Source organism: Balaenoptera physalus (assembly GCF_965194825.1).
Source record: "Balaenoptera physalus genome assembly, chromosome: 20".
Lineage (NCBI taxonomy): Eukaryota > Metazoa > Chordata > Mammalia > Artiodactyla > Balaenopteridae > Balaenoptera > Balaenoptera physalus.
In genome coordinates this window covers 24,189,453-24,217,000 of record NC_138901.1, presented here as the reverse complement: position 1 = coordinate 24,217,000, position 27,548 = coordinate 24,189,453, and the positions used below count along the sequence as shown (strand labels likewise).

Sequence of the window (27,548 nt, the reverse complement as noted above, 5' to 3'; positions counted from 1 at the left end):
GGGAGGAAATGAACTCCTGGGAGGAAGGTAGTAGCAGTGCAGGGCCCGTGGAGGGCACTAGCAGAAGTTGGCTCCCACCCCGTCCCTTTGCAGCTGCAGTGGCTGTGATCACGGCTCTGGTCCCTGGGGCAACGGTGTTGCTAAGATTGAGTCTCTGTGTCCTCGTCCTGCGTTTGCAGAACATTCCCAGCTTCCAATTTAGTAACTTGGACAGGCCTGGCTGTCTGGGGGAGGACTTTTTTCCCATGGATCATGGGGGATACAGGAGCCTTGGAAGGGAACAGGCATTGCCCCTAAGTGTGTGCAGTGAGGACAGAGAGGGAAGGCGGGGGTGGGGGAAGGGGGGAGAGTGCCAGGCCCTCCTTTCTACCTGCTTCTTGGGTCCCACTGCCTCCTGGAGGCTGGCTGGGCGCGCTGCAGCTCCAGGCTTTGCCGCCACCCCTTTACGAGGGCAGTGACGCAGGCCTGGGGGGAGCCCGCACCATCCTTCTGATGAGGCTCTTGGTTGGTGCGCTGGCGGGTGAGTGTGTGTGTCTGTGTGTATCTGTGAGCCCTCAGGTACAGACTGTCGTAAGCCCTGTAGACAACACCAGGAAACGGTGAGACCACCCCTCCTCCACACGCCTGGTAGTAGTTGTACTTTAAGCATTCAATAATTAAGTACATACATGATAGCAAAAGCTATAGTGCTTTCACTATTTTATTAATTTTTGTTTCTGGCAGCTTTTTTTTGATGTATAATTTATATGCTGTAAAATTCACCCATTATACATGCACCTCAGTTATGCTTTCAAACTCATTCTTTATTCATATATCTACGTTCATGTGAAATATAATTTTATATATGTAAGAAGACACATTACATATTCAGTCCATCCCCGTGTCTGGGTTCACAGGCCCCTCACTGCGCTCTTGGATCCTGACAGCCTAGTATTACTGGACTCAGAGTAAGGGGGGATTGGGTCCCGCCCCCTGGCTCTCCCTGCCCTATGACTTTGTGCTGGTCATTCATCATCTTTTGACCACTTTTGCTCATCTGCAAAACGAGGGTGGGGGGGCTGTTGTGTGGATGGTACAAGGTGAGACACACGTTGGGCCTGGGAACCCACAGAGCATCGCACCAGTGTGGCCTGTGCTTACCATCTTTATCCAATCCAAGGATGGACAACTGGGCAGACTGCAGAGTGACAGGGAGGCAGGTTCACCGACCATGGCTTTCTGAAACAGACTGGACTTGGGAGCAGAAAGTGGGAGATCCACTTAGTCAGGAGGAGAGTCTGAGCCCTGGGCTTTTTTTTTTTTTTTTTTGGCTGCGTCAGGTCTTAGTTGCAGCACGCGGGGTCTTCTTTGTGGCGCACGGGCTTCTCTCTAGCTGTGACATGCGGGTTTTCTCTCTCTAGTTGTGGCATACGGGCTCCAGAGTGCGTGGGCTGTGTAGTTTGCGGCACGCAGGCTCTCTTGTTGAGCTCAGTAGTTGTGGCGGACGGGCTTAGTTGCCCCGCGGCATGTGGGATCTTAGTTCCCCGACCAGGGATCGAACCTGTGTCCCCCGCATTGGAAGGCGGATTCTTTACCACTGGACCCCCAGGGAAGTCCCTGAGCTCCGCGATTTAATTGTCCTAACCATGGCCCCTTCCCCACCACCTGCACTGTGCTCCCGCTGGAGGGACCAAAGGTCCTGTCTCCCTGTGACCCCATTTGCTAGGTCAGGTGGCATGCCCCCACTCACAGTCTGAGAGCAAAATCTCACTCAAGATCTGCTGGAGCAACGGGCTCCATGCCACACTGGCCCCCACGACAGCCACTCACTCTCTGGACAGCTGCCTGCTGACCCCGGCCCTGCTCCCCAGACCTGTCTTTGGAGAGAATCCATCCGTGGGCTGAGAGCTTCTCTCCTTCTAAGTAGCTGTTGAGCCCCAAATGCCCCTCACCTGCCAGTCAATCAGAAGACCCTGCCTTCCAGCTCTACCCCCTCCCACCCAGGCTGGCTGCACATATTGGGGCCATTAGGATACATTTGGCGGTGCCCAGGGCCTGGCTCCATGCTTGGGTGACCTACCTGGGCAGCTGGCCAGATGAGGCAGCTGGGTAAACAGGGGGAGGTGTCTGATGGACTAAGGGCTTCATTTGGTTATTTAATTCAAACTTCTTGAGTAGCTACTACGGATCTTGGGCTTTGGGGTGGTCAAGACACCTCATCAGGTGGGCAGTGGGCTCCACTGAGCCAGTCATATCTCACTCTGCAGCTGCAGCCTGGCCAGGCCCCTCCCTTTCTCCCCAGACATGGCTCATTCCCTGGCTCGACCCTGTGATGCCTTCCCCTTCCCTCTGCCTGGAGAGACCCCACGCACCCTCAGAGTTCATTTCGAGTGCTGCCTCCCGACTAAGGCTTTCCCAGTGTGTTCCTCCCTCACCTTCTCTCCCCTGAACTCCTGGATTTACTGTCTGGATAATTTATTTTGGCACCAAAGCATCTAAGGTCTCTTGTGGTTATTCAGCTGTTTTGTGTGTGTACAACTTGTTTCCAGCTAGACTCTGAGCTCCTAGGAGGCAGGGAGCACAGCTGGCATGTTTTTGCATATCTGGTGGATTTTACAGTACCTGGTGGATTATACAGTAGGTACTTACTATTAAGAGGGAGGAGGTACTTAATATTCTGCACTGGAATAGCAGATGAAGCAAAGTTTGTCATGAGTTCTGATGACCTCTCTAGGTTGTATCCTCAGTCCCAATCCCAGACCCTGGGTAGGAGCATAAAAGTGATTACCAGAGAGGTTAAGGATCTTGCTGAAGGTCAGTCACACAGTGAGTTCACAGGATAGGCGGAGGATTAACCTGGGTGTCCTAGACTCAGGTAGCAGCTCCAGGTGCCACCTCATCTGTGACAACCCTTCCTGGGGTCTCCCTTCCGCTCATCAGTGTGTTTGTGTGTACATGCTTCTGTATGCATGCACGCAGGTATTGCGTGTGTATACTTGTTCGTGTGTTTGTGTATACATGTGTGTGCATGTATGCATTTGTGTGTGTTTGTGTGTACCTGTATGCAGTGTGTGCGTGTCTGGAAGAAAGCAACGTCGTCAACGGTTGTCCAAGAGAATGCTGCCAAGTCCACAGAGTCATCGTAGAGCATGTGTGATTTGCATGCGGCTCTGTGACTGGGTATGTGTGTGAGGTCTTGGCAATCACCCTCTGGTATCGGCCAGCATCAGTGCACTGCTGGCCTGGGCCTGCTGAGCTGACATGGTAGCACAGGACAGGATGGGTCTCGGAGCACCCAGTAGGAGGTGGGCAGAACCCACAGCATAGGCCTCCTGTGAACCTGTGGCCCCAGGGTCTGAGACTCAGAGCTGGAAATGGCCAGGGGCTGGGGGCTTTGTGCAGTGGCCACCCCTGAGTGCATTTTCTCATGGACCCTTTGGGGGCAGGTCCTCCCCATTAGCCTGAGCATTCAGCACCACTACTCCCCTCTCCCAACACCCCCACTCCCACCCACTGGCTTGCTGTTCCCGCTCCCCCTCTCCATGTGGCCAGGTGTTTGGCAGGACTGGGATGAGGGGCTCAGGGACAAGCCTTGACTGCTTCATGCCCACCCTGTCCTCCAGCCTGAGGAGCTCACCAACGCCCTGGAAATCAGCAACATCGTCTTCACCAGCCTCTTTGCCCTGGAGATGCTACTGAAGCTGCTCGTGTATGGTCCCTTTGGCTACATCAAGAACCCCTACAACATCTTTGACGGTGTCATTGTTGTCATCAGGTATGACTGCCCCTCTGCTGCCTCTTGCCTGAGCAATGCCCTCGGGGTAGCTTGGGGCGAGGGGCCACACAGCCTGTTCCTCTGGGGTGGAGGGATCTGGAATCAGGCCCCACTGACCCACAGGCTCTACTCTCCCCCAGCTGAGGAGTCTCCATGCCCCCAACGCTGCGCTCCACCCTCTCCCTAGGCCTTGGCTTGCTCACGCGGAACGTGGCCTCCTATCCGCTTGGGCTGGACCCCTCTGAAGTCTTTGCTCTCGTTTCCACTCCTTGTCTTCGACCCCATGCAGACCTGGGGTGGGCTTGGCTTTGGAGGGGAGTTGGAGGAGGTGTAAGGCCCAGCCAGCTGTCCCTGCTTACAAAGTGCTTGGAGACTGTCGCAGACGCTGGCAACTTGCTTTAGGGTTTCCAAGACCTTGGGAAAGTGCTCCGCTGCCCCCCACACCCCCCAGGCCCTGGGCCAGAAGAACTGCTTTATTACTTTTTTGGAATTGGCTTTAGATTTCATTAGAAGAGAACAAAGCAAACGTTCCATAACTTGAGGCTGCTGCATTGGCCGATTGAGGGAGAGGACTGGCCTAGAGGGGAGGGTGGGGAGGGCTGGAGCTGTCACCCAGATCTTGGAGCTCCTGCCTGGAGGCCCAAGGGCCCCTTGCTGCCCACTTTCTCAGTGCTGGTCAGTCCAGACCCTCAGGTGCTGCTGGGCCCTCCTAAAGGACGGGGCAGGAGGAGGGTGAGTATGCAGCGGGCTCAGGCTCAGGCTCAGGCTCTGGCCACCCGCCCCTCGCAGCGTGTGGGAGATCGTGGGCCAGCAGGGGGGCGGCCTGTCGGTGCTGCGGACCTTCCGCCTGATGCGGGTGCTGAAGCTGGTGCGCTTCCTGCCGGCGCTGCAGCGGCAGCTCGTGGTGCTCATGAAGACCATGGACAACGTGGCCACCTTCTGCATGCTGCTCATGCTCTTCATCTTCATCTTCAGGTGAGGCAGGTGTGGCACCCGTGCCAGCGGGATGAGGGCCTGCGGGGCAGGGTTTGCCGGGGCCCTGATCCCCATCCTGTGGCTCCTGTGTCTTCAGCATCCTGGGTATGCATCTTTTTGGCTGCAAATTTGCATCTGAGAGGGATGGGGACACGCTGCCGGACCGGAAGAATTTTGACTCCCTGCTCTGGGCCATCGTCACTGTCTTTCAGGTGCCAGGGTAACAGGGCAGGGTGGGCAGGGTGGTGGGGTGCCCCCGGTGAAGGCCCTGACTCCCATCCTTGGCTGGCAGATCCTGACCCAGGAGGACTGGAACAAGGTGCTCTACAACGGAATGGCCTCCACGTCATCCTGGGCTGCCCTTTACTTCATTGCCCTCATGACCTTTGGCAACTATGTGCTCTTCAACCTGCTCGTTGCCATTCTGGTGGAGGGCTTCCAGGCGGAGGTAACCCCCTGCCTTCAGCAGTCCACTTCCGGGAGGAATCGGCGGGCCCGCTGGAGCTGTGGTGTCCTGGGAGGTTCTGCAGGATGTGCCCTTCAGACTAGGCTGGGAAACTAGGAGTGGGAGTTCTGGGTTTCAGGCAGCCCCTCGGCGCTCGAGAGACCCGGTGGTTGTTGCGGCAGAGCGTCTCTGGATCCAAGGTTAGCTGCCGAGTGGACTTCCCCCACAAAGCCGGCTAGGTGCTTCCCTAGAGAGCTGGACGGGATGAGTGTTGACACACGGTGCAGCTGGATCCCTGAGCGCAGGTGCGCTCGGGGACATCTGGAGGGAACCCATCTGAGCCGAGGAGTGGGGGAAGCAAGCAAGTCATCTGAGCTTTGGCTGAGCTGGTGAAGATGCCACCAGCGCCTGGGCAGGGCTGAGCTGCCCAGGGTGAGAAATGAGCCCAATTAGCTGCCGGCATGGCAGAGATGAGCATCCTATTTCCAGCCCAGTCTCCATCACCTTTGTCACAGGCAGTGTCATCAATTAATATTGATTTACATTGACCCCGCCCTTGCCCTGCCAGGACACAGCCTCTGCCTGAAGGGCTGCACCCCGCTCCGCTCCCTTAGCTCAGCCCCTCTTCCCACCCAAGCCCCAGGCCCAGCCCAGCATCGCAGCGCCTAGCACAGGGCAGGTCGACTCAACCTAGAAATGCTCCAGGTTGGGTGAGGAGACGCTCTCGGTCCAGTTCTCTCCGGGTGACCCGGATGGAAACTCCCGCTGCGGCCCGGTCTATAAATACCCAGCACACGGTGGAAAAACAAAAATCTATTTTCTGACTCTTTCCCAGCCTTGTGAGGGAAGGCTGTTCCCCCGTGGGCTGGGCTGGGCTGGTGGGTGCGGGTGTATCTCTCCCACACTGGCCTCCTCCCGTTGTAATTCCGTAGTTACCCATTATCGCATTTCCTCCCCGCTGGGTGGCAGGGAGGGCAGCAGGTCGGGAAGGCAGGCCCTGCCTTGGGTGATGGCTGGGCCTCTTGATGGGAGGGAGGGACATTGGTACTCTCCCTGGGATGGGACATTTATTTGGGGTTTCCCTGGGGCCTGAAGGGTTAAGGATGCCAACGTGCTCCCACAAGAATCAAGGTCTGTATGGAGACCCACCACTTGGCCACTGCTCTTGGCCTGTGGGAAGAGGAGCTGAGTGGGGACAGGGGTCCTTCAGCCCCTTCCAAACCACAGCTCCTGACAGCTAACATGCCCGCAGAAAAATTCCTATGGAACTCTGTGGAAATGGAAAACACCCCAAGCCTATCTCCCGCCCTCAAGTGGCCATTCAGCCAGCTTGGCAGTCTTGGAAATGCCCAGCACAGGCAGCAACCCCCCATCACTGGTCCCTCCAGCAGACACCTTGTTAAACCGAGAGCCGCTGAGCCGGCCTGGTTGCTAGGCAGCGGCAAAGGCTGCGTGTGGGAATGGAGAGCAGCCTGGCCTTTGGGCCTGGCCTGGTCACTCTGGCCCTGCTGGGGGCTTGTGGCTGCCCCAGCATGAGGGATTGGCCAGGGCCTGGGGCCATACCCTCCTCGACAAGTGCCTGGGAGAGAGTCTCACTCGGGGCATGATGCTTTGGGTCTGGGGTGGGACGGAGAAAGGATTTCAGGATCATCCCCTCTTCAAGGGGGTGGGCAGCGGCGTGGCCCTGAAGGGCCCGTGTGAGGAGCTGGACCAGCTGCTCGTTGTCCTGCCAACCCCTGGGTCGGGGGGTAGGTTGGTCACTCAGTGCCAGTGGCCTGGACGCCTCCAGAGGCACCTGCCCTCAGCTGTACGGAGTTTCAGGGGGCACACATGTGGCTCTGAGGGAGCCCCACTATCTGGCAGAAGAGGCTGGCTTTTGCTGTTGTGATGACCTGCTTTTTTACAAACGAGGCAACCTACCTCAGTGGAAGCAGTGGCCGCCCCCATTTTGCTGGGCGTCACCAGCAGGAGGCCTCAAGGGTGGCCCCCTGCTGGCCTTGCCACCCTGCCAAGAGGTAGGAGGGGGTCGCCTAGCGGACCAGGCCAGCTGGGCTGTTTATTCTCTGACTTGCAGGGGGCGGCGCCCTGAGTCCCTGTATATTTATCATCTGCACACTTAATTAAATGAACAGGCAGCAGGCCCTGTGTGAGGCCATTCACTGATATCAAACAACATCGCAGCCATCATCCCAGTGTTACTTGTCACATCCCGTCCTGGTAGGAGCATTCTGATTTGGAGTTAGGAGTGAAGAGGCCTGTTCTTGGTCCCGGCCTTTTGTCTCCTCCCCCACCTCTGACTTCCATCCAGCCCTCCTTCCCACCCTCCCGGCCGGCTGCTTCAGAGCCAGTGAGAGGTGAGCTGCAGACTCAGGTACGAGGCCCAGATGCATCTTAGTCTCTGTGTGACTTGGGGCAGTTTTCTTAACTTCTCCAAACCTCAGGTGCTTCCTCTAAGATGGTGCTAGCTGCACCTCCTTCCCACCTGGAGAGGAGGTAAGCTAGTGTTAATGAAGCAGCTGTGTGATGCCTGCCACGCCCCCAGTGAATGGTAGCTGGTATTATTAGGATTAATGGGGGGCTCGGTCTCCTTTCCTGCCCTTGTTCCCATCTCTGTGGCCTCTGCCCTCACCCTTCAGATTCATTCTGGCTCCAGGGCCTGTGGTTGAATTCTGGAAGGCCATACTGTTCCCTTTCTTCTCCTCCCCCACCCCATGTCTCATTTCCCCCACCGTTGGGTTTGCACCCCTCCTTTTCTTCCTCCTCTTTCGACATTGCTGCTGTTTGAAAGCCCGGCGCCTGTAACCAGCGCCCGTCCCCTGCCTCCCCCTCTCCCTGTAGGAAATCAGCAAACGGGAAGATGCGAGTGGACAGTTAAGCTGTATTCAGCTGCCTGTCGACTCCCAGGGGGTAGGTATGCGATCCTGAGTCGGCATGCCCCCAGTGCCCCACGCCCCCATTCTGCCTCCGTGTCTGTGCTTGTGTTCACGCTCAGCTGCTGTGCAACCTGTGGTGGCCATGGTGGTCCTTGGTGTCGTGAGGTTTGCTTTGATTTTAAGTCCCTTCCCCCTTGAGGACATTTGAGGGGAGGGCCTCCTTGCCTCTGCCCTGTTCACCCGCAAAGGGCGCCAATCCGTCCCACCAGACCAGTGGATGGGCCGGAGAAGGAAGGGACTTAGAATCCTCTGTGTGCACGTGTGTGGTACACCGCGTGTGTGTACCTCCACTGCGGTCCCCGAGGAGTCTGGGTCGTCGGGCCTCAGTGAAGTCGGGATCTGTGGCCGCAGACCATGCTCCCGCATCTCTCTCCTCTCCTCCTTGCCTTGAGCCCCTGTTGGAGACCCCACAAGCTGTCTCAGCTCAGGGCAAGGCTTTGGAGGATGTGGGGGTGGGTGTGCCTCTTGCCAGAATGTACCAGAATTTAAAATCTACTTCTGTGTCTTTGGCCCCTTGACCACCCAGGAGGTCCAGCAGGTACTCAGGGCCATGCTCCTCCCCTGGCCCCCACACTGAGCCTGTGCCCTGCTGTTTCCTGCACTGGCACCAGAATTCGGGCAAAGCCAGGGTTGCCATGGGACCCCATGGTGCTGCACATCCCAAGCAGCCCCCTGGAGATCCCACTTGATAATTAAAGGCCTCGTTAGGGATGTAAACTGAGTTAATGAAAATGATCCCCTGAGATGCCAATTACGCAATATTTATGTCCTTATCAAAAGCAGCAATCAAGTATTTCTTAATAACTTCTTAAGGAGAAGTGTGTAATTACTGGGGAACCTACTGACCTGCTAAGGAGGAAGAAAAAACTGTCCCAGAGACAGGGAGAGAGGTAAAAATGGGGCCAGGGGAGAAGGCGGGGGCTTGGGGAAGATGGAGGGAAGAAGTAGAGGGACTGAAGTGGCATCCTTGGGCTGAGCTGCTCTGTCTGGGGTCCTTCAATTTTTCTCTGGGGCCTTGGGTCTGAAGCTCAGGGGAGGGCAGCCATGGAGGGAAAGCAGAGGGCACAAGTGGCCTTTGGAAATGAGGCTCTAGTGACTACTTCACTCAGGTCCCCAGCTCCCTCTGGCCTGTGCCACCTGCCTGCCAGGCTATCCGCTCTCCCCTCAGCCATTCTTGAAGCCAGTCCCAGCCATGATGGTTGTGCTGTGGGTTCTGGGGAGAGCCGTGGCCTTCTCTGAGGTATCACAGGCCCTTGAGAGCCCTGGGCCCCAAGCCTGGGTGGTCTGGCCTGAGCCAGTGCATGTCTCGTGCCGTGGTTGCTGGTTCCTTGTGGCCTATATGTGGTGTGCGCGTGTGAAGACAGGGAGACCTCGATCCACCCTAGCAACCCCTGCCCGGCCAGGTTCCTAATGGCCCGCTGCTCTCCCACCCTAGGGAGATGCCACCAAGTCCGAGTCAGAGCCCGATTTCTTCTCGCCCAGCCTGGATGGCGACGGGGACAGGAAGAAGCGCTTGGCCCGTGAGTACCTCTCTGCGGGGGCAGCCCCTGGCTCTAGGCCAGCCTCCAGTGGACTCAGGGTCTCCCCCTCTCTCCCCCGCAGTGGTGTCTCTGGGAGACCACCCGGAGCTGCGGAGCAGCCTGTTGCCCCCTCTCATCATCCACACGGCCGCCACACCCATGTCGCTGCCCAAGAGCTCCAGCACTGGCCTGGCCGAGGTTCTGGGCCCTGCGTCCCGCCGCGCCAGCAGCAGTGGGTCGGCCGAACCGGGGGCACCCCACGAGACGAAGTCACCGGTAGGGGGTGCATGTGGGGGCCCGATGGTGGGAGATGTACAGACATCAGGAGGGAAGAGAGTTGGAACGGGCAGGCCCAAGGAGACAGCCCCTGAGCCACGGGTGGGACAAGGCCCAGGGGGCGTCAGCAGGGCTGGTAATGCAGGCAGGCGCAGGAGCCTCGGCCTTGGGGGCAAAAGAGCAGCGTTCTAATTCTATTTCTTCTGTTCCCCGAGTGTCCTTGGATGAGACTCATTTCCCTCTGTAAAATGGGAGGGAATACCTCATCTTAATAATAGCAAACCCCATCCAGTTACTGATTCTGTGCCAGACACTGCTCTAGACATTGCTTATAAGTGTTCTTAATGCATGTGATCCTCACAGCAACCATCTGGTAGGTACCAATATTATCCCCATTTTTCAGACGGGGACCTGAGTCTCAGATTGCCAAAGTGATCTGTGGGAAGCTCCACAGTGAGCAGGCGACAGAGCCAGCATTTTAATCCAGGAGGTTGGTGTCAGGGCCCATGCTCTCACTGTGATTTTACACTGCCACTCACCTCAGTGAGGAATAGGTGCTAGGCTCATGTCGCTTTTACAGATGAGGCACAGCGAGGGTTAGTGACTTGCCCAAGGTCGCACAGATGGTGTGGGTCCAGGCATCCAGGTCCAGGGCTCCTGCTCATACCTCTACACCTGATGTGAGGCCAGAGAGGCTCACAGGAGCCAGGATGCATGTGAAGGGGCGTGGGGCCGTGAGGTCCTGGCTGAGACCACTCTCTCCTCTGTTCGCCCCCCAGCCGAGCGCCCGCAGCTCCCCACACAGTCCCTGGAGTGCAGCGAGCAGCTGGGCTAGCAGGCGCTCCAGCCGGAACAGCCTGGGCCGCGCCCCCAGCCTGAAGCGGAGGAGCCCGAGTGGGGAGCGGAGGTCCCTGTTGTCGGGCGAGGGCCAGGAGAGCCAGGATGAGGAGGAGAGCTCGGAAGAGGAGCGCACCAGCCCAGCGGGCAGTGACCGCCGCCACAGGGGCTCCCTGGAGCGGGAAGCTAAGAGCTCCTTTGACCTGCCGGACACACTGCAGGTGCCCGGGCTGCACCGCACAGCCAGCGGCCGCAGCTCGGCCTCTGAGCACCAGGATTGCAACGGCAAGTCAGCTCCAGGACGCCTGACCCGGGCCCTGCGGCCCGACGATCCCCCACTGGATGGGGACGATGGCGATGACGAGGGCAACTTGGTGAGGCCCCTGTGGGCACAGTGACCTCTCGTCCCTGACCTTGAGTGAGGGGAGCTGTGCCTGACCTGGTGCAGGACTGGACAACCCCCTCCCAGTTGTGTGGCATTCAGGGAGTTACCATCACGCCCAAAGGATCTCAAGGGATATCATCCCTGAAGCCAAGCTCCAAACAGCCCCTTTCTCCCTCTGCCCATCCCACCAAGCCCCAGATCCTTGTCATGCCTGGGTCTGCGGCTCTGCATCCTTGGTGGATAAGAATGGCTTCGGGCAGATGTGTATGAATCTTTCATGGCCCTCCCCCTGTGACTCAGAAAGACCCATCACTCATCTCTCCAAACTGATACCCTCCTCTGTCCCCCTCTCTCATCTCTACCTCATCACAAGCCTTGATTTCACACCCACTTTTACCCATTCATCCTTTTCCCAACCCCCTCACCACCACCTTTAACCCTGGGGATGGGGCTCAGGGACCTGGGACCCCAGGGTTAGCATGGGAGAAAGGTCCAGTGTCTCCTCATGCCAGGTGTGTCTTCGAACAGGCAGCTGTGATGGGGACAGTGTCTGATAACTGATGTGGCTTCCAAGCCCAGCGGGGAGGGAAGGAGGGAACACAGGCAGGGGGCTGGGCTGGAGGCAGAGATGGGAAGAGAGGAGAGCCTGGGGGTAAGCGAGGGGTTGGGGAGATGAAGGAAGTGAGGCATGCTCAGGGACTGAGGGGGGTTTTGGGGAGATGCGGAGGTGGTTTTAAGAATACAGGAAGAGAAGCCAGGCATAGGGCTGGGCCAGAGTGGAGAGGGTAGACTAGGAGTGAGGGCCACGGGGCTGCTGAGGAACCAGGGATCAGGAACTTGGAGGCCTGACCCTGCTCACATCCCGGGCCATCCTTTTACAGAGCAAAGGGGAAAGGATGAGAGCGTGGGTCCGAGCCCGGCTCCCTGCCTGCTGCCTGGAGCGAGACTCCTGGTCTGCCTACATCTTCCCTCCTCAGTCAAGGTCAGCAAGAGTGTCCCTGACCTGCACCCCAACCTCTCCTTCTCATGGGAAATTCTCCTGCGACTCCATCCCAGGGATGCTAGAAGTGTCCCCTGACGTGGGGGAGGATGAGAGCGGGGCCTGGGGATGGGAGGGCCCAGGATGGGTAGGGGCGGTGCCCCTTACTGCTGTCCCCCCTCCCCCTCCCCCCCACTCGGGCTTTGCCTCTGTCCCGGAGCAGGTTCCGCCTCCTGTGTCACCGAATCATCACCCACAAGATGTTCGACCACGTGGTCCTCGTCATCATCTTCCTCAACTGCATCACCATCGCCATGGAGCGCCCCAAGATCGACCCCCACAGTGCTGTGAGTCACTGGGGCTGACACAGCGGCTGCTGAGCGCCTGCTTTGTGCCCAAGCCTCCCGGATTAGCGGGTTAGCACGCATGCAGCGAGCCAGGCGGGCAGGGAGGCCCAGAGAGACACGGAGGCAGGGAGCCAGGAATCTCTCTGACTCTGACCCGTGCAACGGATGCCCCAGGATGCCTCCTGTGTCCCTCGCCGGCCTCCGTTTCCCTTCTGTGACACAGCAGCCAGTTGGGGGAGTGGGCCTTGCTCCTCGCCTGGGGAAAAGTGAGCTTCGTCGCACCCAGCTGTTTGCAGATGGCCTGTTCTCATGCGCCAGGGGCTTGTGAGGCCTGTATGTGAGTCAGTGAGTGTCATGGTGAGGCCAACAGTGAGACTGGCCCTGGCCGGGCTGAGTGGCAGAGGGTCTCCAGGACCTGGTGACTGATGGGGAGGCGTCCTGCCCAATCTGCCCCATTGGCGGTGCCGCGTCGGGGAGGGAAGCTGCCCTTTGCTCCTCAGGGTACTGCCGGGTCACAAACACGTAGGGCTTCAGGGGCGTCTGGAGGAGCACTGGTCACTGCTGCTTGGCTGTGAACCCGCCAGTCCTCCTCGGAAGGAGAGGAGAGGCCACGGGCCGGCGTATCTGGACATACTCCCCCGGGCCTGACCTCTTCAGGATGGCCCAGCCGGTCCTGGGAGCTGTCTCTTCCCAGCCTGGCATCACAGCCTGTCGCCCCACAGTGATCCAGGTCCTAGAAGGGTGGGGGGCTCTGCTGCCCCTCCTGGCATCTTTCACCACTAGCTTGGAGGTGGTCTCCGCCCCTCCTTGCTGCCTCGCATACCATTGTTCAGTTTTCGACATATCTGGGGCTTGTGTTCCATTAGGGTGGGCTCCAGCCAGGCCAGCATTGTGGGGGGAGGTGGTGGTGATGGTGAAGGGAGCCTGGGGAGTGGAGGGCCAGCCTGGGAATAGGTGAGAGAGCACAGCACAGCTCCGGGGACCCCCACCCCTGGAGCAAGGGTGGCTGGTCACACTGGCCCCCTCGTCTGCCTCCTGCCCAGGGCCCTGCCTCAGAGCTCACTGTGGCCACGTCTCTCCCCCACCTTCCCACTCAGCCCCTCCATCTCTAGCTCTGTCACGTGTGGGCTTCTCCCTCTCCCCTCACGCTGCTTCTCACTCCCTCTGACGCTCACACTTTGCCTGCTGCCTCTCCAGCTCTCTACACCCCTCTCTTGGCCACCCAACGATGGAATCAGCCCACAGATATCAGGGGATTGGGTCACCTTCTTTCCTGCCCTGCTTCACCCTATGCCTGGCATAAATATGGTGCCTGGGGATGCACAGCCTGTACTGAGGCCCCCAGCTTGCCCTGCAGCTCCATTTCTGGGGCACACAGCAGGAAAGCAAGTACGTGGAGCAGAGGAGAGTAGGATGGGGCGTCAAGAGATCAAGCTAAATCCTGCTCCAGTTTTAAGAAAGGAATTGGTGAATAGGGCCTGAGATATGGGGCTCAGATGACGGCACTGCGGTGGGAAGCACTTTCCCCTCAAGGCCACTCTGGGAGGTAGTGGGGGGCAGTTCTGTTCAGGGGCAAGAGTGGGACTGTGGCCAGAGCTGCAAGTGAGTCAGGGGGCTTGACGCTGGCTCTGTGTGTGTGTGTGTGTGTGTGTGTGTGTGTCTGAGTGGGGGGTGGGTGGGAGAGCAGGAAGGAGATTGTCTGCTTTGCTGGGGAGAGTGGGGGGTTTTGTTCTGAGTCAGACATTGGAGGCAGTTCCTGGCTTCCGTGTGCAGAGCAGACATGGCCCGAGGAGGGGATCCCAGTGGCAACACCTGCCTGCTCTCTCTTACAGGAACGCATCTTCCTGACCCTCTCCAATTACATCTTCACCGCAGTCTTTCTGGCTGAGATGACAGTGAAGGTGATGCGGGGTCGGCGTTGGTTTGGAGCCATCTGGCGCTCGGTGGGGGTGGAGAGCCTGGGTCACAAATGGAGGGCAGGGCTGGGGACTGACTGCAGGGAGGTGGCAGTGCCGGTGACGCGCGGGCGTCCTCAGGTGGTGGCGCTGGGCTGGTGCTTCGGGGAGCAGGCCTACCTGCGCAGCAGCTGGAACGTGCTGGATGGGCTGCTGGTGCTCATCTCCATCATCGACATCCTGGTGTCCATGGTCTCCGACAGCGGCACCAAGATCCTGGGCATGCTGAGGGTGCTGCGGCTGCTGCGAACCCTGCGCCCGCTCAGGTGCCCTGGGCAGGCGCACCCCAACGGCCAGCACCCCACCTGCCCCTGCCTCCTGCCTGTGACCCCACAGGGAGCCCTGTCCCCCACTCCAGTCATCGCTTCTCACTGGGTTTAACTGCGGCCCCAGCAGTCTCCCTCCATGGGCACCCCCCTCAGTGACCACCCCCCCATGTGACATACTCCTGCAGGGCACAGTACAAGTGGCCACAGGCAGGACCCTCACATCCTTCAGCTGCAGCTCTCCCTTGGGTGGTACCCTCAGGGGTGACACTTGGCCCTCCCTGTGAAGTGACAGACTTTGTTTCCCGCTTTCCCCCTCTTTCCCCCCCCCATCCCAGGGACTACCCACCAGGTAACACTTGTAGCAGGGGATCTCACCAATAAGGCAGTCACCCCGACCCCCACCCAGAGTCGGGAATTTCCGTGGGTGGGGGCGTGGATGGGGTGGATACTGACTGACCAGCGAGGGCTTTCCTGGCTGTGATGATCCACCACCCCACCCCTTCCGTCCCTGCCTGCCCTCTACGTGCTCCGCACAAGTTTTATCTCCCCATCCCCACAACACACTGCATCCCTGGGTTGAATCAGCACCCCAGCCCCATCAGGTAATACTTTGACATCCTGGCAGTGGAGGTGGAGGCCTGGGGGTGGGTGGGGGTGTCTGCACTGTGAGCCCAGAGTGTCAACCTCTTCCCTCCACTAGAGCCCAGGATGGGGACCAGTGAGCCAAGATGGGAGGGAGTGGCAAACAGGGCAAGGGGCGAGGGAGTGTCTGAGCCGGGAACCCCTCTTACCCACCTCCCTCCCTCCCCAGGGTAATCAGTCGGGCACAGGGGCTGAAGCTGGTGGTGGAGACGCTGATGTCCTCGCTGAAGCCCATTGGCAACATTGTGGTCATCTGTTGTGCCTTCTTCATCATTTTTGGCATCCTGGGGGTGCAGGTTTGTGGGGGTCCGGGGCCAGCTGTCAGCAGAAACCTGAGGAGTGGCCTTCCTCTTGGCCCCCGGAATGCTGCGGCTCCAGGTGCTGCCGCCACCTTTATCCCAGAAAAGAATAAATAGGGATGCTTCCCTCGAAGCCCCAGGCCTCAGGCCCCTTTGCCTCCTGGGCATTTTGGAGAAAACTGGGAGCCTAGAAGAGGCCACCAAGGGGAGAGCGCCTCGGGCTCTGGCCAGTGCCCACGCAGGCTGCCGCTCTGCCCACTCACGCGCCACTCCAAGCGCAGACGCTGGCCTTGGCCCACAGTCTGCTCAGGGATCCCCTCCCTTCCTTCCCTGCTGGAGCGGGTGGGCTGCAGGCCAGGCCTGGGGATCCAGGGCCCAGGCAGCTGGGCCAGGTTAGCAGCGAGCTGGCAGGCAGGCGGGTGCAGACCCCAGACGAGGCAGGAAGTGGGGGCTGCTGGGGAAACTTGGCCTCTGTCCCAGGGAGGGAACTTGGCTTTGGAGGAAAAAGAAAGGGAGCTGCCTGCAGGATTCAGCAGGCGCCTCCGGGAGCCAGGGGAGCCCCTCCGTCCTGCTCTTCCGGAGCACCCCGCCTCGCCCCAGGCTCCAGATGTTTCAGCTGCAGCATAGATGGCTGCTGTTGGGCCAGAGGGAGCTCCTGGATGGCTACCCCCATCCCTATCCCTTCCTTCGGCTTCTTGGGGTATCCACTCTGCCCTGGGGACGGGGTATTCTTGTGTTTCCTCAAATTCTCTGGCTCTAGAGACCACTCTGGTGTACGTTTGCCAGGGCTGCGTGGTGCCTCTCTGCACACCCAGTTCCCCTTCCCCTTCCCTTACTTTTGGCCTACTTAGGCCCCCTGGTCCTCCTGTCCCTCACATCCCTTCCCCACAATCATAGCCTGGTCTGTTCTGGAGTGAGGGTGAGCTTTCCAGTCAGAAAGACCTGAGCTCGAGCCCCCTTTCCACCACCTACTGGTTTTATGACCTTAATGAGTGAATTTACTTCTCTGAGCCTCGGTTTTCCTCATCTGTTAAGTGGGGTCCATAATACCTAGCCCGCCCCCACCGTTAATCCAGATCCCTCGGCCCTGCCCTAGAGTGTCTGACTCACCGGGTTTGGGGTGGTCCTGAGCACATTCCCAGATAATGCTGATGCTGCTGGCCCAGGGACCCCACCTGCAGAATCACGGGCCTCCCCCTTTGTAGAAAGTGAATGACCGTTCCCCTCCTTCCAGCCTTTCCCAGTGCCCTCCCCAAGGACCTGTCCTTCCTCTCCAGGGCCTCTGCTCCAAGGAGCCCCGAGAAAGGGGTGCCTGCAGGGGAGGCTCCTGTCAGTGTTTCTCTGACTTGCCCCAGCACCTGGCCCTCACCCAGGGTGTGCCCAGAGCTCTTAAGCCCCAGGGCTGGTCTGGGCTTCCTGTGCTCACAGCTCACTTCTCTCTGTCTCCGGGCATGTGTGTGTTCAGCTCTTCAAAGGGAAGTTCTTCGTGTGCCAGGGCGAGGACACCAGGAACATCACTAACAAGTCTGACTGTGCTGAGGCCAGTTACCGGTGGGTCCGGCACAAGTACAACTTTGACAACCTCGGCCAGGTGAGCCCCAGGCTCCAAGGTGGAGGTGGGAGTGGTGGCAGGAGTCTGGGGAGGACACAAGTCCATGCTTAGTGATGCATGCAGGGCAACTGGCCCGCCTCTGTTTCATCAGCTAGTGAATGGGTCCTAATGGGATCTCCTCGAGGGGAGTAGTGAGGATACAGTGAGATGATGCGTGTATTTGTTTCGCACGGTACAAGGTGCAGGCATATTGTCAAGATGATTCTTTTTCTCACTCCACATTCACAGAAACAGAAATGTAGAAAATGAAATAGCTCGCTCAGTTTTGCCGGTTTATTTCCGTGCCCCACCCTGGTTTTGGTTTCCGGATTTCCGGGACTCTGGGGTCCCTTGCTCTACCTGGCTGAGGTCATCTCCCACGGCTCTTCTGGCTTCATAGCAGCCAAGGAGCCTTGGGAAAGAGAGCTCTCCCGGGGCCTGGAGTGTGACTCTGAAGGCCTAGGGTCCCCCCGAGCTACTGCCAGGAGGTGCTTTGGGTGGAAGTGGTGGGTGGTTTGGCCATGCATCCTAGGTTTCAAGTGGTCTTTTCCTGCCCCCCCTCCGCAGGCCCTAATGTCCCTGTTCGTGCTGGCCTCTAAGGACGGCTGGGTGGATATCATGTATGATGGGCTGGATGCTGTCGGTGTGGACCAGCAGGTAGGGCTGAGGTGGGCAGGCTCCATCTTTGCGCTCAGGTCACTCACCATGGGCCAACTCCAGGTGTGATGGGCGCAGGCTTGGACAGAAAGACAGCAAGGCAGGTTGGCAAAACGCCATCCAAGAGGCATCGCCTCTTACAGCAGAGGCTGTAACTGGTGGCCTGCAGGCAAATCCGGTCATGCTTTATTGGCTTGCAACATATTTAAATTTTTTTGAATTAGTGGTAAGCAGTTAAAAATTGACAAATTTTATATGAAAATCTGGATTTGGGCCTGCTCAGGAGAAGTCCAAAGATCTGGAAACACTGGGCTTGAATTCCTGAAGGGCAGGAGTCAGCTGAATCAAAGAAGCAGATGCCCCTTTTGGATAGAACATCCACTCTCTATATTTTGCCACAGTCCCCACCTTTCCCTACTGCCTAACACCAAACCCACATCATTCATTTACATCACCTGCTGGGTCTGCATAACTGAGTGTGCAGACCCTGTCTTAAGGAACGCAGGCTGTAGGGCAGCACCTGTGACAGTTACCCTTGAGCTAATGTCTCCACTTTGTCCTTCCTGCTCCCCACCAGCCCATCATGAACCACAACCCCTGGATGCTGCTGTACTTCATCTCGTTCCTGCTCATCGTGGCCTTCTTTGTCCTGAACATGTTCGTGGGCGTGGTGGTGGAGAACTTCCACAAGTGTCGGCAGCACCAGGAGGAGGAGGAGGCCCGGCGGCGGGAGGAGAAGCGTCTACGGAGATTGGAGAAAAAGAGAAGGAGTAAGGAGAAGCAGATGGCTGGTCGGTAGTCTTTCCACATCTCTCTGAGTCGTACTTGACCTTGGCCTTGCGACTGTAGGGGGCTAGGGGCTAGGGGCTGGGGCTGGGGCAGGGAGAAGATGCTCCCACCCCCTCCCCTCCTCCTTCCCCTTGAGAGCATGTCAGCCTCTGGAGCCTGCATGAAGCAGACCAGTTCAGCCCTGTGAGGGCAGGGGAGCTACCCCCCTGCGGGGCTCCCGGTCTCAGCATTGTGCTCCCCAGATGATGCCAGGTGGGAACTGATGCACGGTCCCTCCCAGCTCGACTCTGAGAGGAGCCTCATGGGATGAAAATCCTGCTGCATTGCCCCGTGCCAGTGCCCACTGACCCCGGGCTTGGCCCAAGTGCCAGCCTTGCCTGCCCCAGTGTTGGCGAGCAAGCATCTTCAGCCTGTGGCTACCCAGTGTCTGTAGCTGCTGGGCAAGGCCTCAGCAGAACCTACAGATGGACCGTGGCGTGAGCAAACCCCAGACCCCTCCTTCCTCCCTATCTCCAGCAAAACTCCCTGGCTTCCTGACTGTCCTTTTTTTTTGCCAAGCGGTACAAAAATACTCCCTCAGCTCAGGGAAGGTCTGAGGTCACAGGAACTCTAAGGTCATGACGCTCTGGACTTAGACCCTTCAGCCCCTCACCTTCCATCTCCAACATCTCTTGCCATTGGCCGGGTGAGGCCCCCACCCCCTCCCTCCTCACACTCTCATGCCAATGGGCGGGCCGAGGCTAAGCGAAAGACACCCAGATTCCAGGGAGGACAGAGGGGTGACAGGCGTGCGGGTCCTGTTGTCTCCCCGTGTGTCTGCAGGTGTGTCTGCACTTGGCTCCCCTCCCCGTCTGCAGGGCTCCTGCCTGTCTGTCTGGTACTCGACAATCTGTGTGACTCTCTCAGTCACTGCCCACTCTCTCTAAGTGTCTTTATGTGTGGGTTTCTCTAAGCCTTTGTGTGTCTGCCTCTGTTTGGTCTGTGGGTTTCCCCTCCTCTCTCTACCCTTTCACAACTGTCTTTCTTATGCCGATAAGATGCATGAGGTGCTCTGAGTTTTCCCTTTGGTTTGTTGAAATGTGAGTACTACCAAGAGGGTCGGGGGCTGCGGTGCCCCCTCAGCCCCTGGCTCTACCTCCTGCTACCTGTGAGGGCACCTGGAGCGAGGGGAGGGCTGTAGGGGGGTGTGGGGGAGGTTGGGTGAGACAGAGCCCACGCTCCCTGTGAGAGGCGGGGCTGCTCCAGCGGACGGGGAGGGGACACTGGCCTCTGGGCGGCAGATCTGGGCTAGGGGTCCCGTCTTGGCTCCCTGTGGACGGCTGAGGCCAAGCAGGCGCACTGCCCCCAGCAGCCATGCTCCCACTCCGCCCCTCCTTGCAGTCTGCCTTCTCAGCAGGACATCTGCAGATGGAACTCTTGGCAGGAGGCAACCGTGGCCCTGCCTGACCAGCTGGCTCCCCTTCCGGGGTCTGCAGCCTTCTCAGGTGCTGCTGAGGCCGCAGCGCGGGTAGGAGTGGACATCTGTCCTGAGGACAGGCTTCCTCCCCTCCCCACGCCTCCGACTCCCTGCCCCTGTGACCCTGATGAGCTGGCCGAATTGCTCAGCTTCCTCAAGTGCCCTGTGCCCGAGTTTGGGGCTGGCCCTCAGGACAAGCCACCCTTGCTCAGCACGCCCTATTCATAGGAAGAGTGAGGGTCAGAGCCCACGGGGAGCAAGCTGCTGAGGGGGCCCTGCCCAGCCCACCTGGTCCGGCCAGTGACCGATGTCGTGTTTCGTTCTTTTAGATCTAATGCTGGACGATGTAATTGCTTCCGGCAGCTCAGCCAGCGCGGCGCCAGGTACTGCGTCTGGGGTTGTGGGTTCCAGGGTGTGGCCCGGGCAGTCAGGCCCGCCCCATGCGTGCCGGCATCCTCTTTGCTCCCTCTCCATGGCTCACTGATTCTGTCCTCTCAGGGTGAGGGGTAAGGGTCCCTGGGGTGCCAGGGTCCATGGCACCCCGTAGGCCTGTGCTAGCTGGACAGGAGGTGAGGGCCTTAGCACACCCCTCCCTCCAGCTTCTCTTGGTGGACCCTCCTTGTCTGGCCAGGCTTCCGAGGCCCGAGCTCCCAGCCCCCTGCCACCTCCTCCCATTCCTGCTCCTCCTCCCAGGTCACACTGTTCGATTATTAGAGCGGCAATCTCTCCTGCCTCCTTCTGTCTGAAGGGGATACTTTGATCCAAGCGAGCAGGATAAGAGGAGCAGAGAAGGAGAGGATTTGTTTTAAAAATGTGACGATGAGTAATTGAACAGACTCATTAATAGTCAAGTAATTGCGGTGGCCACGTCATCGCTACGAACAGCAGGAATTAGGAATCAAAGGCCTGAGTTAGCCACAAGCTTCTCCCCCAAAAGCCAAAGATTTGGGAGTGAGTTGGGTCATTCTCTTTGAGAGCCGTGTCCCTGGGAAGGCCCTCCTGGTTCTGCCTGCCCTCCCCTGGTCCTTTGGCCCCTGCTCTCCCAACACAGCCCCCAGACAGAGGTTCAGGGGTTTTGAGAATCTGTGACGGAGTTGTGGGGCCTCGTTACACCCTCTGATGTCTCCACCCAGCGGTTCCCAACCTGTTCATCCCTATGGGCCTCCCTTGTCATCTCCTCCAACAGACCCCACATTTTAAAAGACTGTCTTTGAAGTTGAGAGCACTTCAATAATGACTTTGTTTCACCGTTTTTATTAATCAACGGCACATCTAATTGCTAATCAGAGCTTCTGAGCTGCAGAAGCTTTCACACTGAACGATAACAAAGAAAGACCATTTTGCCATTAAATTAGCTTGTGGGGTCTTAGCACAGGCATATGATTTCTTTTAAGCTTTTAGAAATATTGAGAAGAGCCTAAGGACCCCCATGTGGCTGCCTCCTCAGGCTGCTGAGGGATTGGGACTCCAGGCTGGGAACCATGGGCTGTACCTTTGTCCACTTTTCTGCATTCTCCCAGGAGCCTGACTCCAGCAGACGCTGCCCTGTGGGTGCTGGGCTGCCTGATCAAAGGGGACCCCCTGAGCTGCCATTTGAGAGGTCACCCCTGAGGCCCTGGGTGGGTTGATATCTCCTGTCCCCATGGTGCTGAGCTGTGATGTTTGGCATTGAGAGACCATCTGTGGGCTCAGGAGGCTCCAGCTGCTTTGTGTCTGGATTGCCTGGGCCCCACATCCCAGAGTCAGGCTGTGAGTTCCTGATGTGTTAGGGAATGAGAGGAGGGTGAGGGGACGTGGCCTTCAGCTTTTCCCTTACGGGTTCACCTGGTCTGTAGGCTGACGTGTCTACACATACACACTCATGCCAAAATACCACAGGGCTGGCCCACAGAGGCTTCTCCCCCAAGAATCAACACGTGCAGATTCCCATGGCCCCCAAGACCGTCTCCTGACACACCCACTTAATGCTAAACACTCTCTTACTCTCACACTGCACCCCCCCCCTCTTCTGGGGATATTCTGCCATGCTCCTGTTGGCACAGGCATGTATGTAGACTGGTTACAACAGTGTCTTACCCTTCCAGCTGGTAATGAAGACTCAGAGACCCCAAACAAGGGCTCAAATCACCCCATATCCCTCTTTCCCAAACCTCGTGTTCTGTGTGGTCCACACTAGAGCTTTTCAAATTTCACCGTGCCTAAGAATCACCCAGAGGACATATTACAACACAGATTCCCCACTGAGCCCCACCTTAGAGGTTCTCACAGAGTGGTCCAGGGTAGGACCTGAGCATCTGCATCTCCAATCAGCTCACAGGGGGTGGTGATGATAGTGCATCAGTCTACCCAACGGTGTGATGGGGATGAAGTCACACCCTCTAGTCTGGGGCTGCTGGAATCAAACACGTGCACCATACCTCCCTGCCAGCACCACTCCCACCCTGTGCTGCCCCCAGCAGAAGTGGAGCAGCCAGATCCCAGGGAAAGGCAGAAGGGAAGAGTCTTTGATTATCAGGAAAATGGTCCTGACCAGACACCTGGGTCCAGCCCAGCTTCCAGGTGGAGGGAGAGACCGGGGCTGCCGCGCAAGCAAGGCAGCCCCAAGTGATCACTCAGCCTCCAGCACCAGCTCTGCTCCCCTCGGCCTCCTGTGACGCCTACCTCCACTCACCCTCTCTCCTTCCACCAGGACCCACTGATCAGGCCTGGCTATAGCAGCTGAAGGTGGCCTCTGTCCTGGGGGCCTGTGTCCCTGGGAGTGACCCCTGCCTTCCTCCTAGTCCCACCACACTCCTTTGCAAACCCTCTGCCCTGGCTGTGCCGCGTGCTCCCGGGGACCCCTACTAACTCACTGTGCCTGTGGCTCACACTCACAGCCTTGCACCCCCTACTGCACCTCTCCTCTGCTCCCACCCCTGACTGGACGCTGGGCAGTCCTAGGGGTGCCCTTCTCCCCACTGTCTGACTCTGGTATTTTCTCCATCTAAGGCAGCTCGTACTGGCAGGAGGCAGGGAGATGGGGCCAGGGCTGCCGACATGCCAGTGACCGCTGGTCAAGGCCCCTCCTGGCTACAGCTGGAGCTGTCCGAGCAGCACACCCACCCAAGGCTCACTCCCAGGGGTTCTCAGTTTCTTCTCTGAGCCCAGATGCTTGCCTGTAGAACCGAGGTCCGGGAGCAAGAGGGGAGTGGCATCATCCAGAGCCCAACAACAAGAGCCTTTGGGCAAACTCTTCGAGGGCACCCTCCGGGCCAAAGCCCCAAGGCTTTGTGTCTAAACCCACCTGGCAGCTGGTGAAGGACTGGGGCTGGGAGTTCAGGTCCTGGCTCCGTTGCTGCCTCACAATGTGTAGATAACTCACTTTTTGATGGGCCTCCTTCTCTCCCTCTGTAAAACAAAGGGGTTGGCGGAGGAGATGCTTATCAGGTCGGCCCTGGTACTCTTTGGACCTGTGCTCTAATGGGGGGATTTCTGGCAGCCTTGGCACCTGCCGGTCTGGGGTCCAGGCCGAGGGTAGAAGGGCTCTGTACAGACCTCAGGGGCCTGGGACCGGTTGCTGTGAACAGATGCCCTGCTTCAGTCGTCCTGCCCCCACCTTCCCTCTGGGCCTCCACCCGCTCCTCTGTCTCCTAGAGCAAGGCCAGGAGGTGGTGACAGCAGCTCCATCTGGCCTGGGGCTGCTAACACAGTCAGACTGGGGTGACAGGGGAGGGGGGACTCTCCCAACCTCTCCTCTGCATTGTCTCAGCTGATAATGGGGCTAATAAGGAGCCACTTTTTCTAACCTAATTGTATTCAAACATTTTAGTTAATTCTCCATTCCTATTTTAGCATAATGGGATTGGGTGCTTTCGGCACTTATGGAGATTAATGCAGAGAAAGAGTTCCAGCTGCTAAGGCAACGCTGGGCGACTAGCGCCCTCTGGTTCTGTGGGTTCTGAAGGAAGGAAGGAAGAGGCTGGCTCGCCCACTCACCCTCCAGATAGCATCGCTGTGTGGATGACCTGTGCCCTCATGTTGTCCCCTGATCCCAGCCACTCCACCCCCATTCTCCTGGGGGCCGGGAGGGCTGCCTGAGCAAACAAAGCCACAGTTGGCTGGCCCATCTCTGGAAACAAAAATATGGCCCAACGCACCGTATGGTGCAGCAGAACACTTGGGGCTTTCTGCCTCTTGGTTATCCACACCTCAAGGCTGATGCTGGTGCGTGGCATCTGGTGAGGCTGAACGGGCAGCTAGCTCTTGGGTGCTCTTCTTCCTTTGGCCTTTGGTGGGGCCCCACCCAGGCCGCTCCCTGCCTCAGTTTACCTCTCTGTTAATAGTCCTGCATGGGAAAGGACAGTTATAACCAAGCTGGCCTGAGCCCAAAGCTTCCTGCCGCCCCTGGCAGAGTCCTCAGAGGCTGCAGCCCTGGCTCGCTGGCTTCCGCCCTAGACCTCCTGAGGGGGAAGGGCTGTCTGGGACCTGAGGCTGCCCCAAGCCTCCCCACGGGGTGCCTCTTCTTTCTTTGTGGCTGCCTGGGGACCCAATCTTTCAGCTGCCTCTGATGACATGTATCCCCAACTTGGCATGGCCTTTCCTCACACGTGGAGGAAGGGCCCCCTGTAATCTCCTGGCCCCAGATTCATTCTGCCTGCTTAGTAGGTCAACCTTCTGGCACCATGATTTTTATAACTAAGTGGTTCACTAATTACAAGAGAAATATAATGCCTCTGACAGATCTCAGACAGTGCTTCCAGCCCAGCCTGGAGGGGAAGCCGCCCTGGCCCCCAGGAGCAGGCTGGGCACAGCCTCATTAGAAACTGGGTGAGCCCTTCAGGTGCGACAGAGTAGAGCCCTGTGGCCGCCCCTCCTCCCTCCCCCACATGAGGGTTCAGGAGACCCAGACCCTGCCCCTGCCCCCGGCGGCCCTCTCAGTGGGTTGGTGCAGCCAGCCAACAAGATGTCCAATTTCCAATCTCCGGTTTTATCGCCAAATCCCAGCTCTGTGTAATCTCCTCTGCTCCCCTCGAGAGGCTGAGCTTGGTGAAGGAGCAAGAGCCTTCACCTCTCCATTGATGGAGCTTTCTCTGAGTGCAATAAGACCGGTTGTTTTTCATCTACTGATCTGGCCTTGCTGCAGAACATCGAGTCGAGGGTGTTACAAGGGGCTGCTGGATTTTGGAGGCTGCCTCGGGAAGGGGGCTCACCTGGTGTCTAATGTGGGTGGGGAGCTCTGCATGTCCTGACCCCTTCTTTGCCCAACTGCAGCCAGTAGAACAAATGCTTGGAGGGGTGACCCTGAGAGAGCTGCCCCTGCCCAAAAGGGCAGTGCGTGGAGGATGAGGATGCTGATGACGCTGGAATGTTTCTGGCATTAGAGGCTGGTGGCTGTGAGGGACTGTGGGTGGAGGGGACGCAGGGGGCAGGGCCCGATGGCTGCTCTGTTCCCCCCTCCCTGCCCCGCTGCCCCACCAGAGGCCCAGTGCAAACCCTACTACTCGGACTACTCCCGCTTCCGGCTCCTCGTCCACCACCTGTGTACCAGCCACTACCTGGATCTCTTCATCACGGGTGTCATTGGGCTGAACGTGGTCACTATGGCCATGGAGCACTACCAGCAGCCCCAGGTAGGAGCGAGCGACTGGCCATCTGGACCCCACCTCCAGCCATGAGCCTGCCCAGGTGAATCTAACCCAGCCTGAGCCAGAGCACCTCCGGCGAGTGCTGGGTGCCCTAGAGGGGGTCCTCTTGTACCCCTTGCAGTGACCCTCTGAAGATCGGTCTCATCTTGGTTTTACAGATGAGGACACTGAGGCTCAGAGAGGTTAGTTGACTTGATCGAGGTCACACAGCTAGGAAGTAGAGGACCTGGTTTCTTCGCCCAGCAGATATTTATTGAGTATCTTAAATGTACTGGACCTTTGAGGGTAAAGAAGGCAGAGCAGTGCCTGCCCTTCTGGACTTTAAATTCTCGTGAACATCCAGCTCCAAACCTCACCTGTGATCTTGCCACCTCTCAAATAAGCCTCCGTCAGCTGCCTTCCACGTCTCAGTTTTCCCATCTGTAAAATAGGGACATTGAATTGATAATGCAAAAGGCCCCTTCCAGTTCTAGCATTCTGTGCCTTCCAGCACATTCTCATGTGATCTCCTCACTGACCCTCAAGGAGAGAGATCCTTCAACACCAAGTTTGGATCAGGCATGTGAATGAGAACCCTACTCTATCCTAGAGTGGTGACCAATGGTCAGCCATCATGGTGGGAAGAGATGAAAGGCCCCCTTAGACTCACCCTGTCTCCCAGATCTGGGAGGAATGATAGAGGGGTCAGGGCAGGCATCGTCCCTGGGCCTTAAGAGACCCTGCATCTTGCCTCCATCCCTGCCAGATCCTGGACGAGGCTCTGAAGATCTGCAACTACGTCTTCACTGTCATCTTCGTCTTGGAGTCAGTTTTCAAACTGGTGGCCTTTGGCTTTCGACGGTTCTTCCAGGACAGGTAACAGAGAGGGGAGGGGAGTAGGGGAGTGGGCAAAAGGGTGTGTTCTCCTGGGGAGGTGCCCCGGAGGATCTAGTGCCTGAAGACCTTTCTTGACTCTGGAGGTTCAGACTCCACTCCAGGACCTACCCAGGGCTGATGGTGGGCTGGGGGTGGGGGTATATCCAGGGCCTGGGAGATGGGAGGGAAGGGAGGGAGCTTGGCAAGGCAGAGCCTGCAGACACTGACAGCTGAAAACCAGTGTGGCTTAGACTGGAGCCAGACTGCCTGGACAGATCTGAATCCTGGCTCCATCACTTAGAAGCGGGTAACTTTGGGTAAGTTACTTAAGTTACTTAATCGCTCTCCGTTTCCTCATCCGTAGAATGGGATATAATAGCTGTATCTACATCATAGAGTTGTGAAGATTGTAGTTCCTATTTGTAAAGACTTTCAAATAGTGCTTGGCACAGAGCAAATACCATATTAACGCTAGATAAAAAAGCAAATGAATAAAAACGAAAAGCAGAGGCCCTCGAGCTAAAGTCCTAGCCCTACCTGTGCCACCAACTGGCTGTGTGACTGTAGATAAACCACCGCTTCTCTGCAGGATGGAAAGGCTGGACAGGCTGACCTCCACTCTCCTTTCTGTGGCTGGGAATGTGCCACTCGTGTTGCCACAACTGCCCCCTCCTCTGCAGTGCCCCCCTCAGGGAGCTGTGTCCTGGGCTTTCAGGTGGAACCAGCTGGACCTGGCCATTGTGCTGCTGTCTATCATGGGCATCACGCTGGAGGAGATCGAGGTCAACGCCTCACTGCCGATCAACCCCACCATCATCCGCATCATGAGGGTGTTGCGAATTGCCCGAGGTCAGTGCCCGGCTGCCTGCCCACCGTGGCCACCCTCCCAGGGTGACCTGCCCAGGGGGAGATGGCAGGGGTCAGCTCTGACTGGCTAGGGACGAGGTGGGTGTGGGTTCC

The 27,548-nt window shown here is 58.0% G+C and overlaps 1 protein-coding gene across 17 annotated transcripts in view; it reads left to right on the top strand.

Annotated features, from left to right (window-relative positions):
* Window positions 1-27,548, top strand: part of CACNA1G (calcium voltage-gated channel subunit alpha1 G) — a 63,784-nt gene that overhangs the window by 26,539 nt on the left and 9,697 nt on the right. For 5 of the 17 annotated variants that reach the window (XM_082440277.1, XM_082440273.1, XM_082440274.1 and 2 more), the window contains 20 exons: window positions 3,603-3,754; window positions 4,544-4,729; window positions 4,827-4,941; window positions 5,022-5,177; window positions 8,013-8,081; window positions 9,543-9,627; window positions 9,710-9,903; window positions 10,683-11,114; window positions 12,007-12,107; window positions 12,328-12,451; window positions 14,284-14,352; window positions 14,488-14,672; window positions 15,487-15,613; window positions 17,082-17,207; window positions 17,775-17,864; window positions 18,442-18,655; window positions 20,439-20,492; window positions 25,567-25,718; window positions 26,479-26,588; window positions 27,304-27,437. In XM_082440277.1, the coding sequence (XP_082296403.1) occupies window positions 3,603-3,754; window positions 4,544-4,729; window positions 4,827-4,941; window positions 5,022-5,177; window positions 8,013-8,081; window positions 9,543-9,627; window positions 9,710-9,903; window positions 10,683-11,114; window positions 12,007-12,107; window positions 12,328-12,451; window positions 14,284-14,352; window positions 14,488-14,672; window positions 15,487-15,613; window positions 17,082-17,207; window positions 17,775-17,864; window positions 18,442-18,655; window positions 20,439-20,492; window positions 25,567-25,718; window positions 26,479-26,588; window positions 27,304-27,437 (2,875 nt within the window). The remainder of the gene's footprint in view (window positions 1-3,602; window positions 3,755-4,543; window positions 4,730-4,826; window positions 4,942-5,021; window positions 5,178-8,012; window positions 8,082-9,542; window positions 9,628-9,709; window positions 9,904-10,682; window positions 11,115-12,006; window positions 12,108-12,327; window positions 12,452-14,283; window positions 14,353-14,487; window positions 14,673-15,486; window positions 15,614-17,081; window positions 17,208-17,774; window positions 17,865-18,441; window positions 18,656-20,438; window positions 20,493-25,566; window positions 25,719-26,478; window positions 26,589-27,303; window positions 27,438-27,548) is intronic. The other 12 variants (XM_082440276.1, XM_082440282.1, XM_082440280.1 and 9 more) reach the window with 7 other exon arrangements.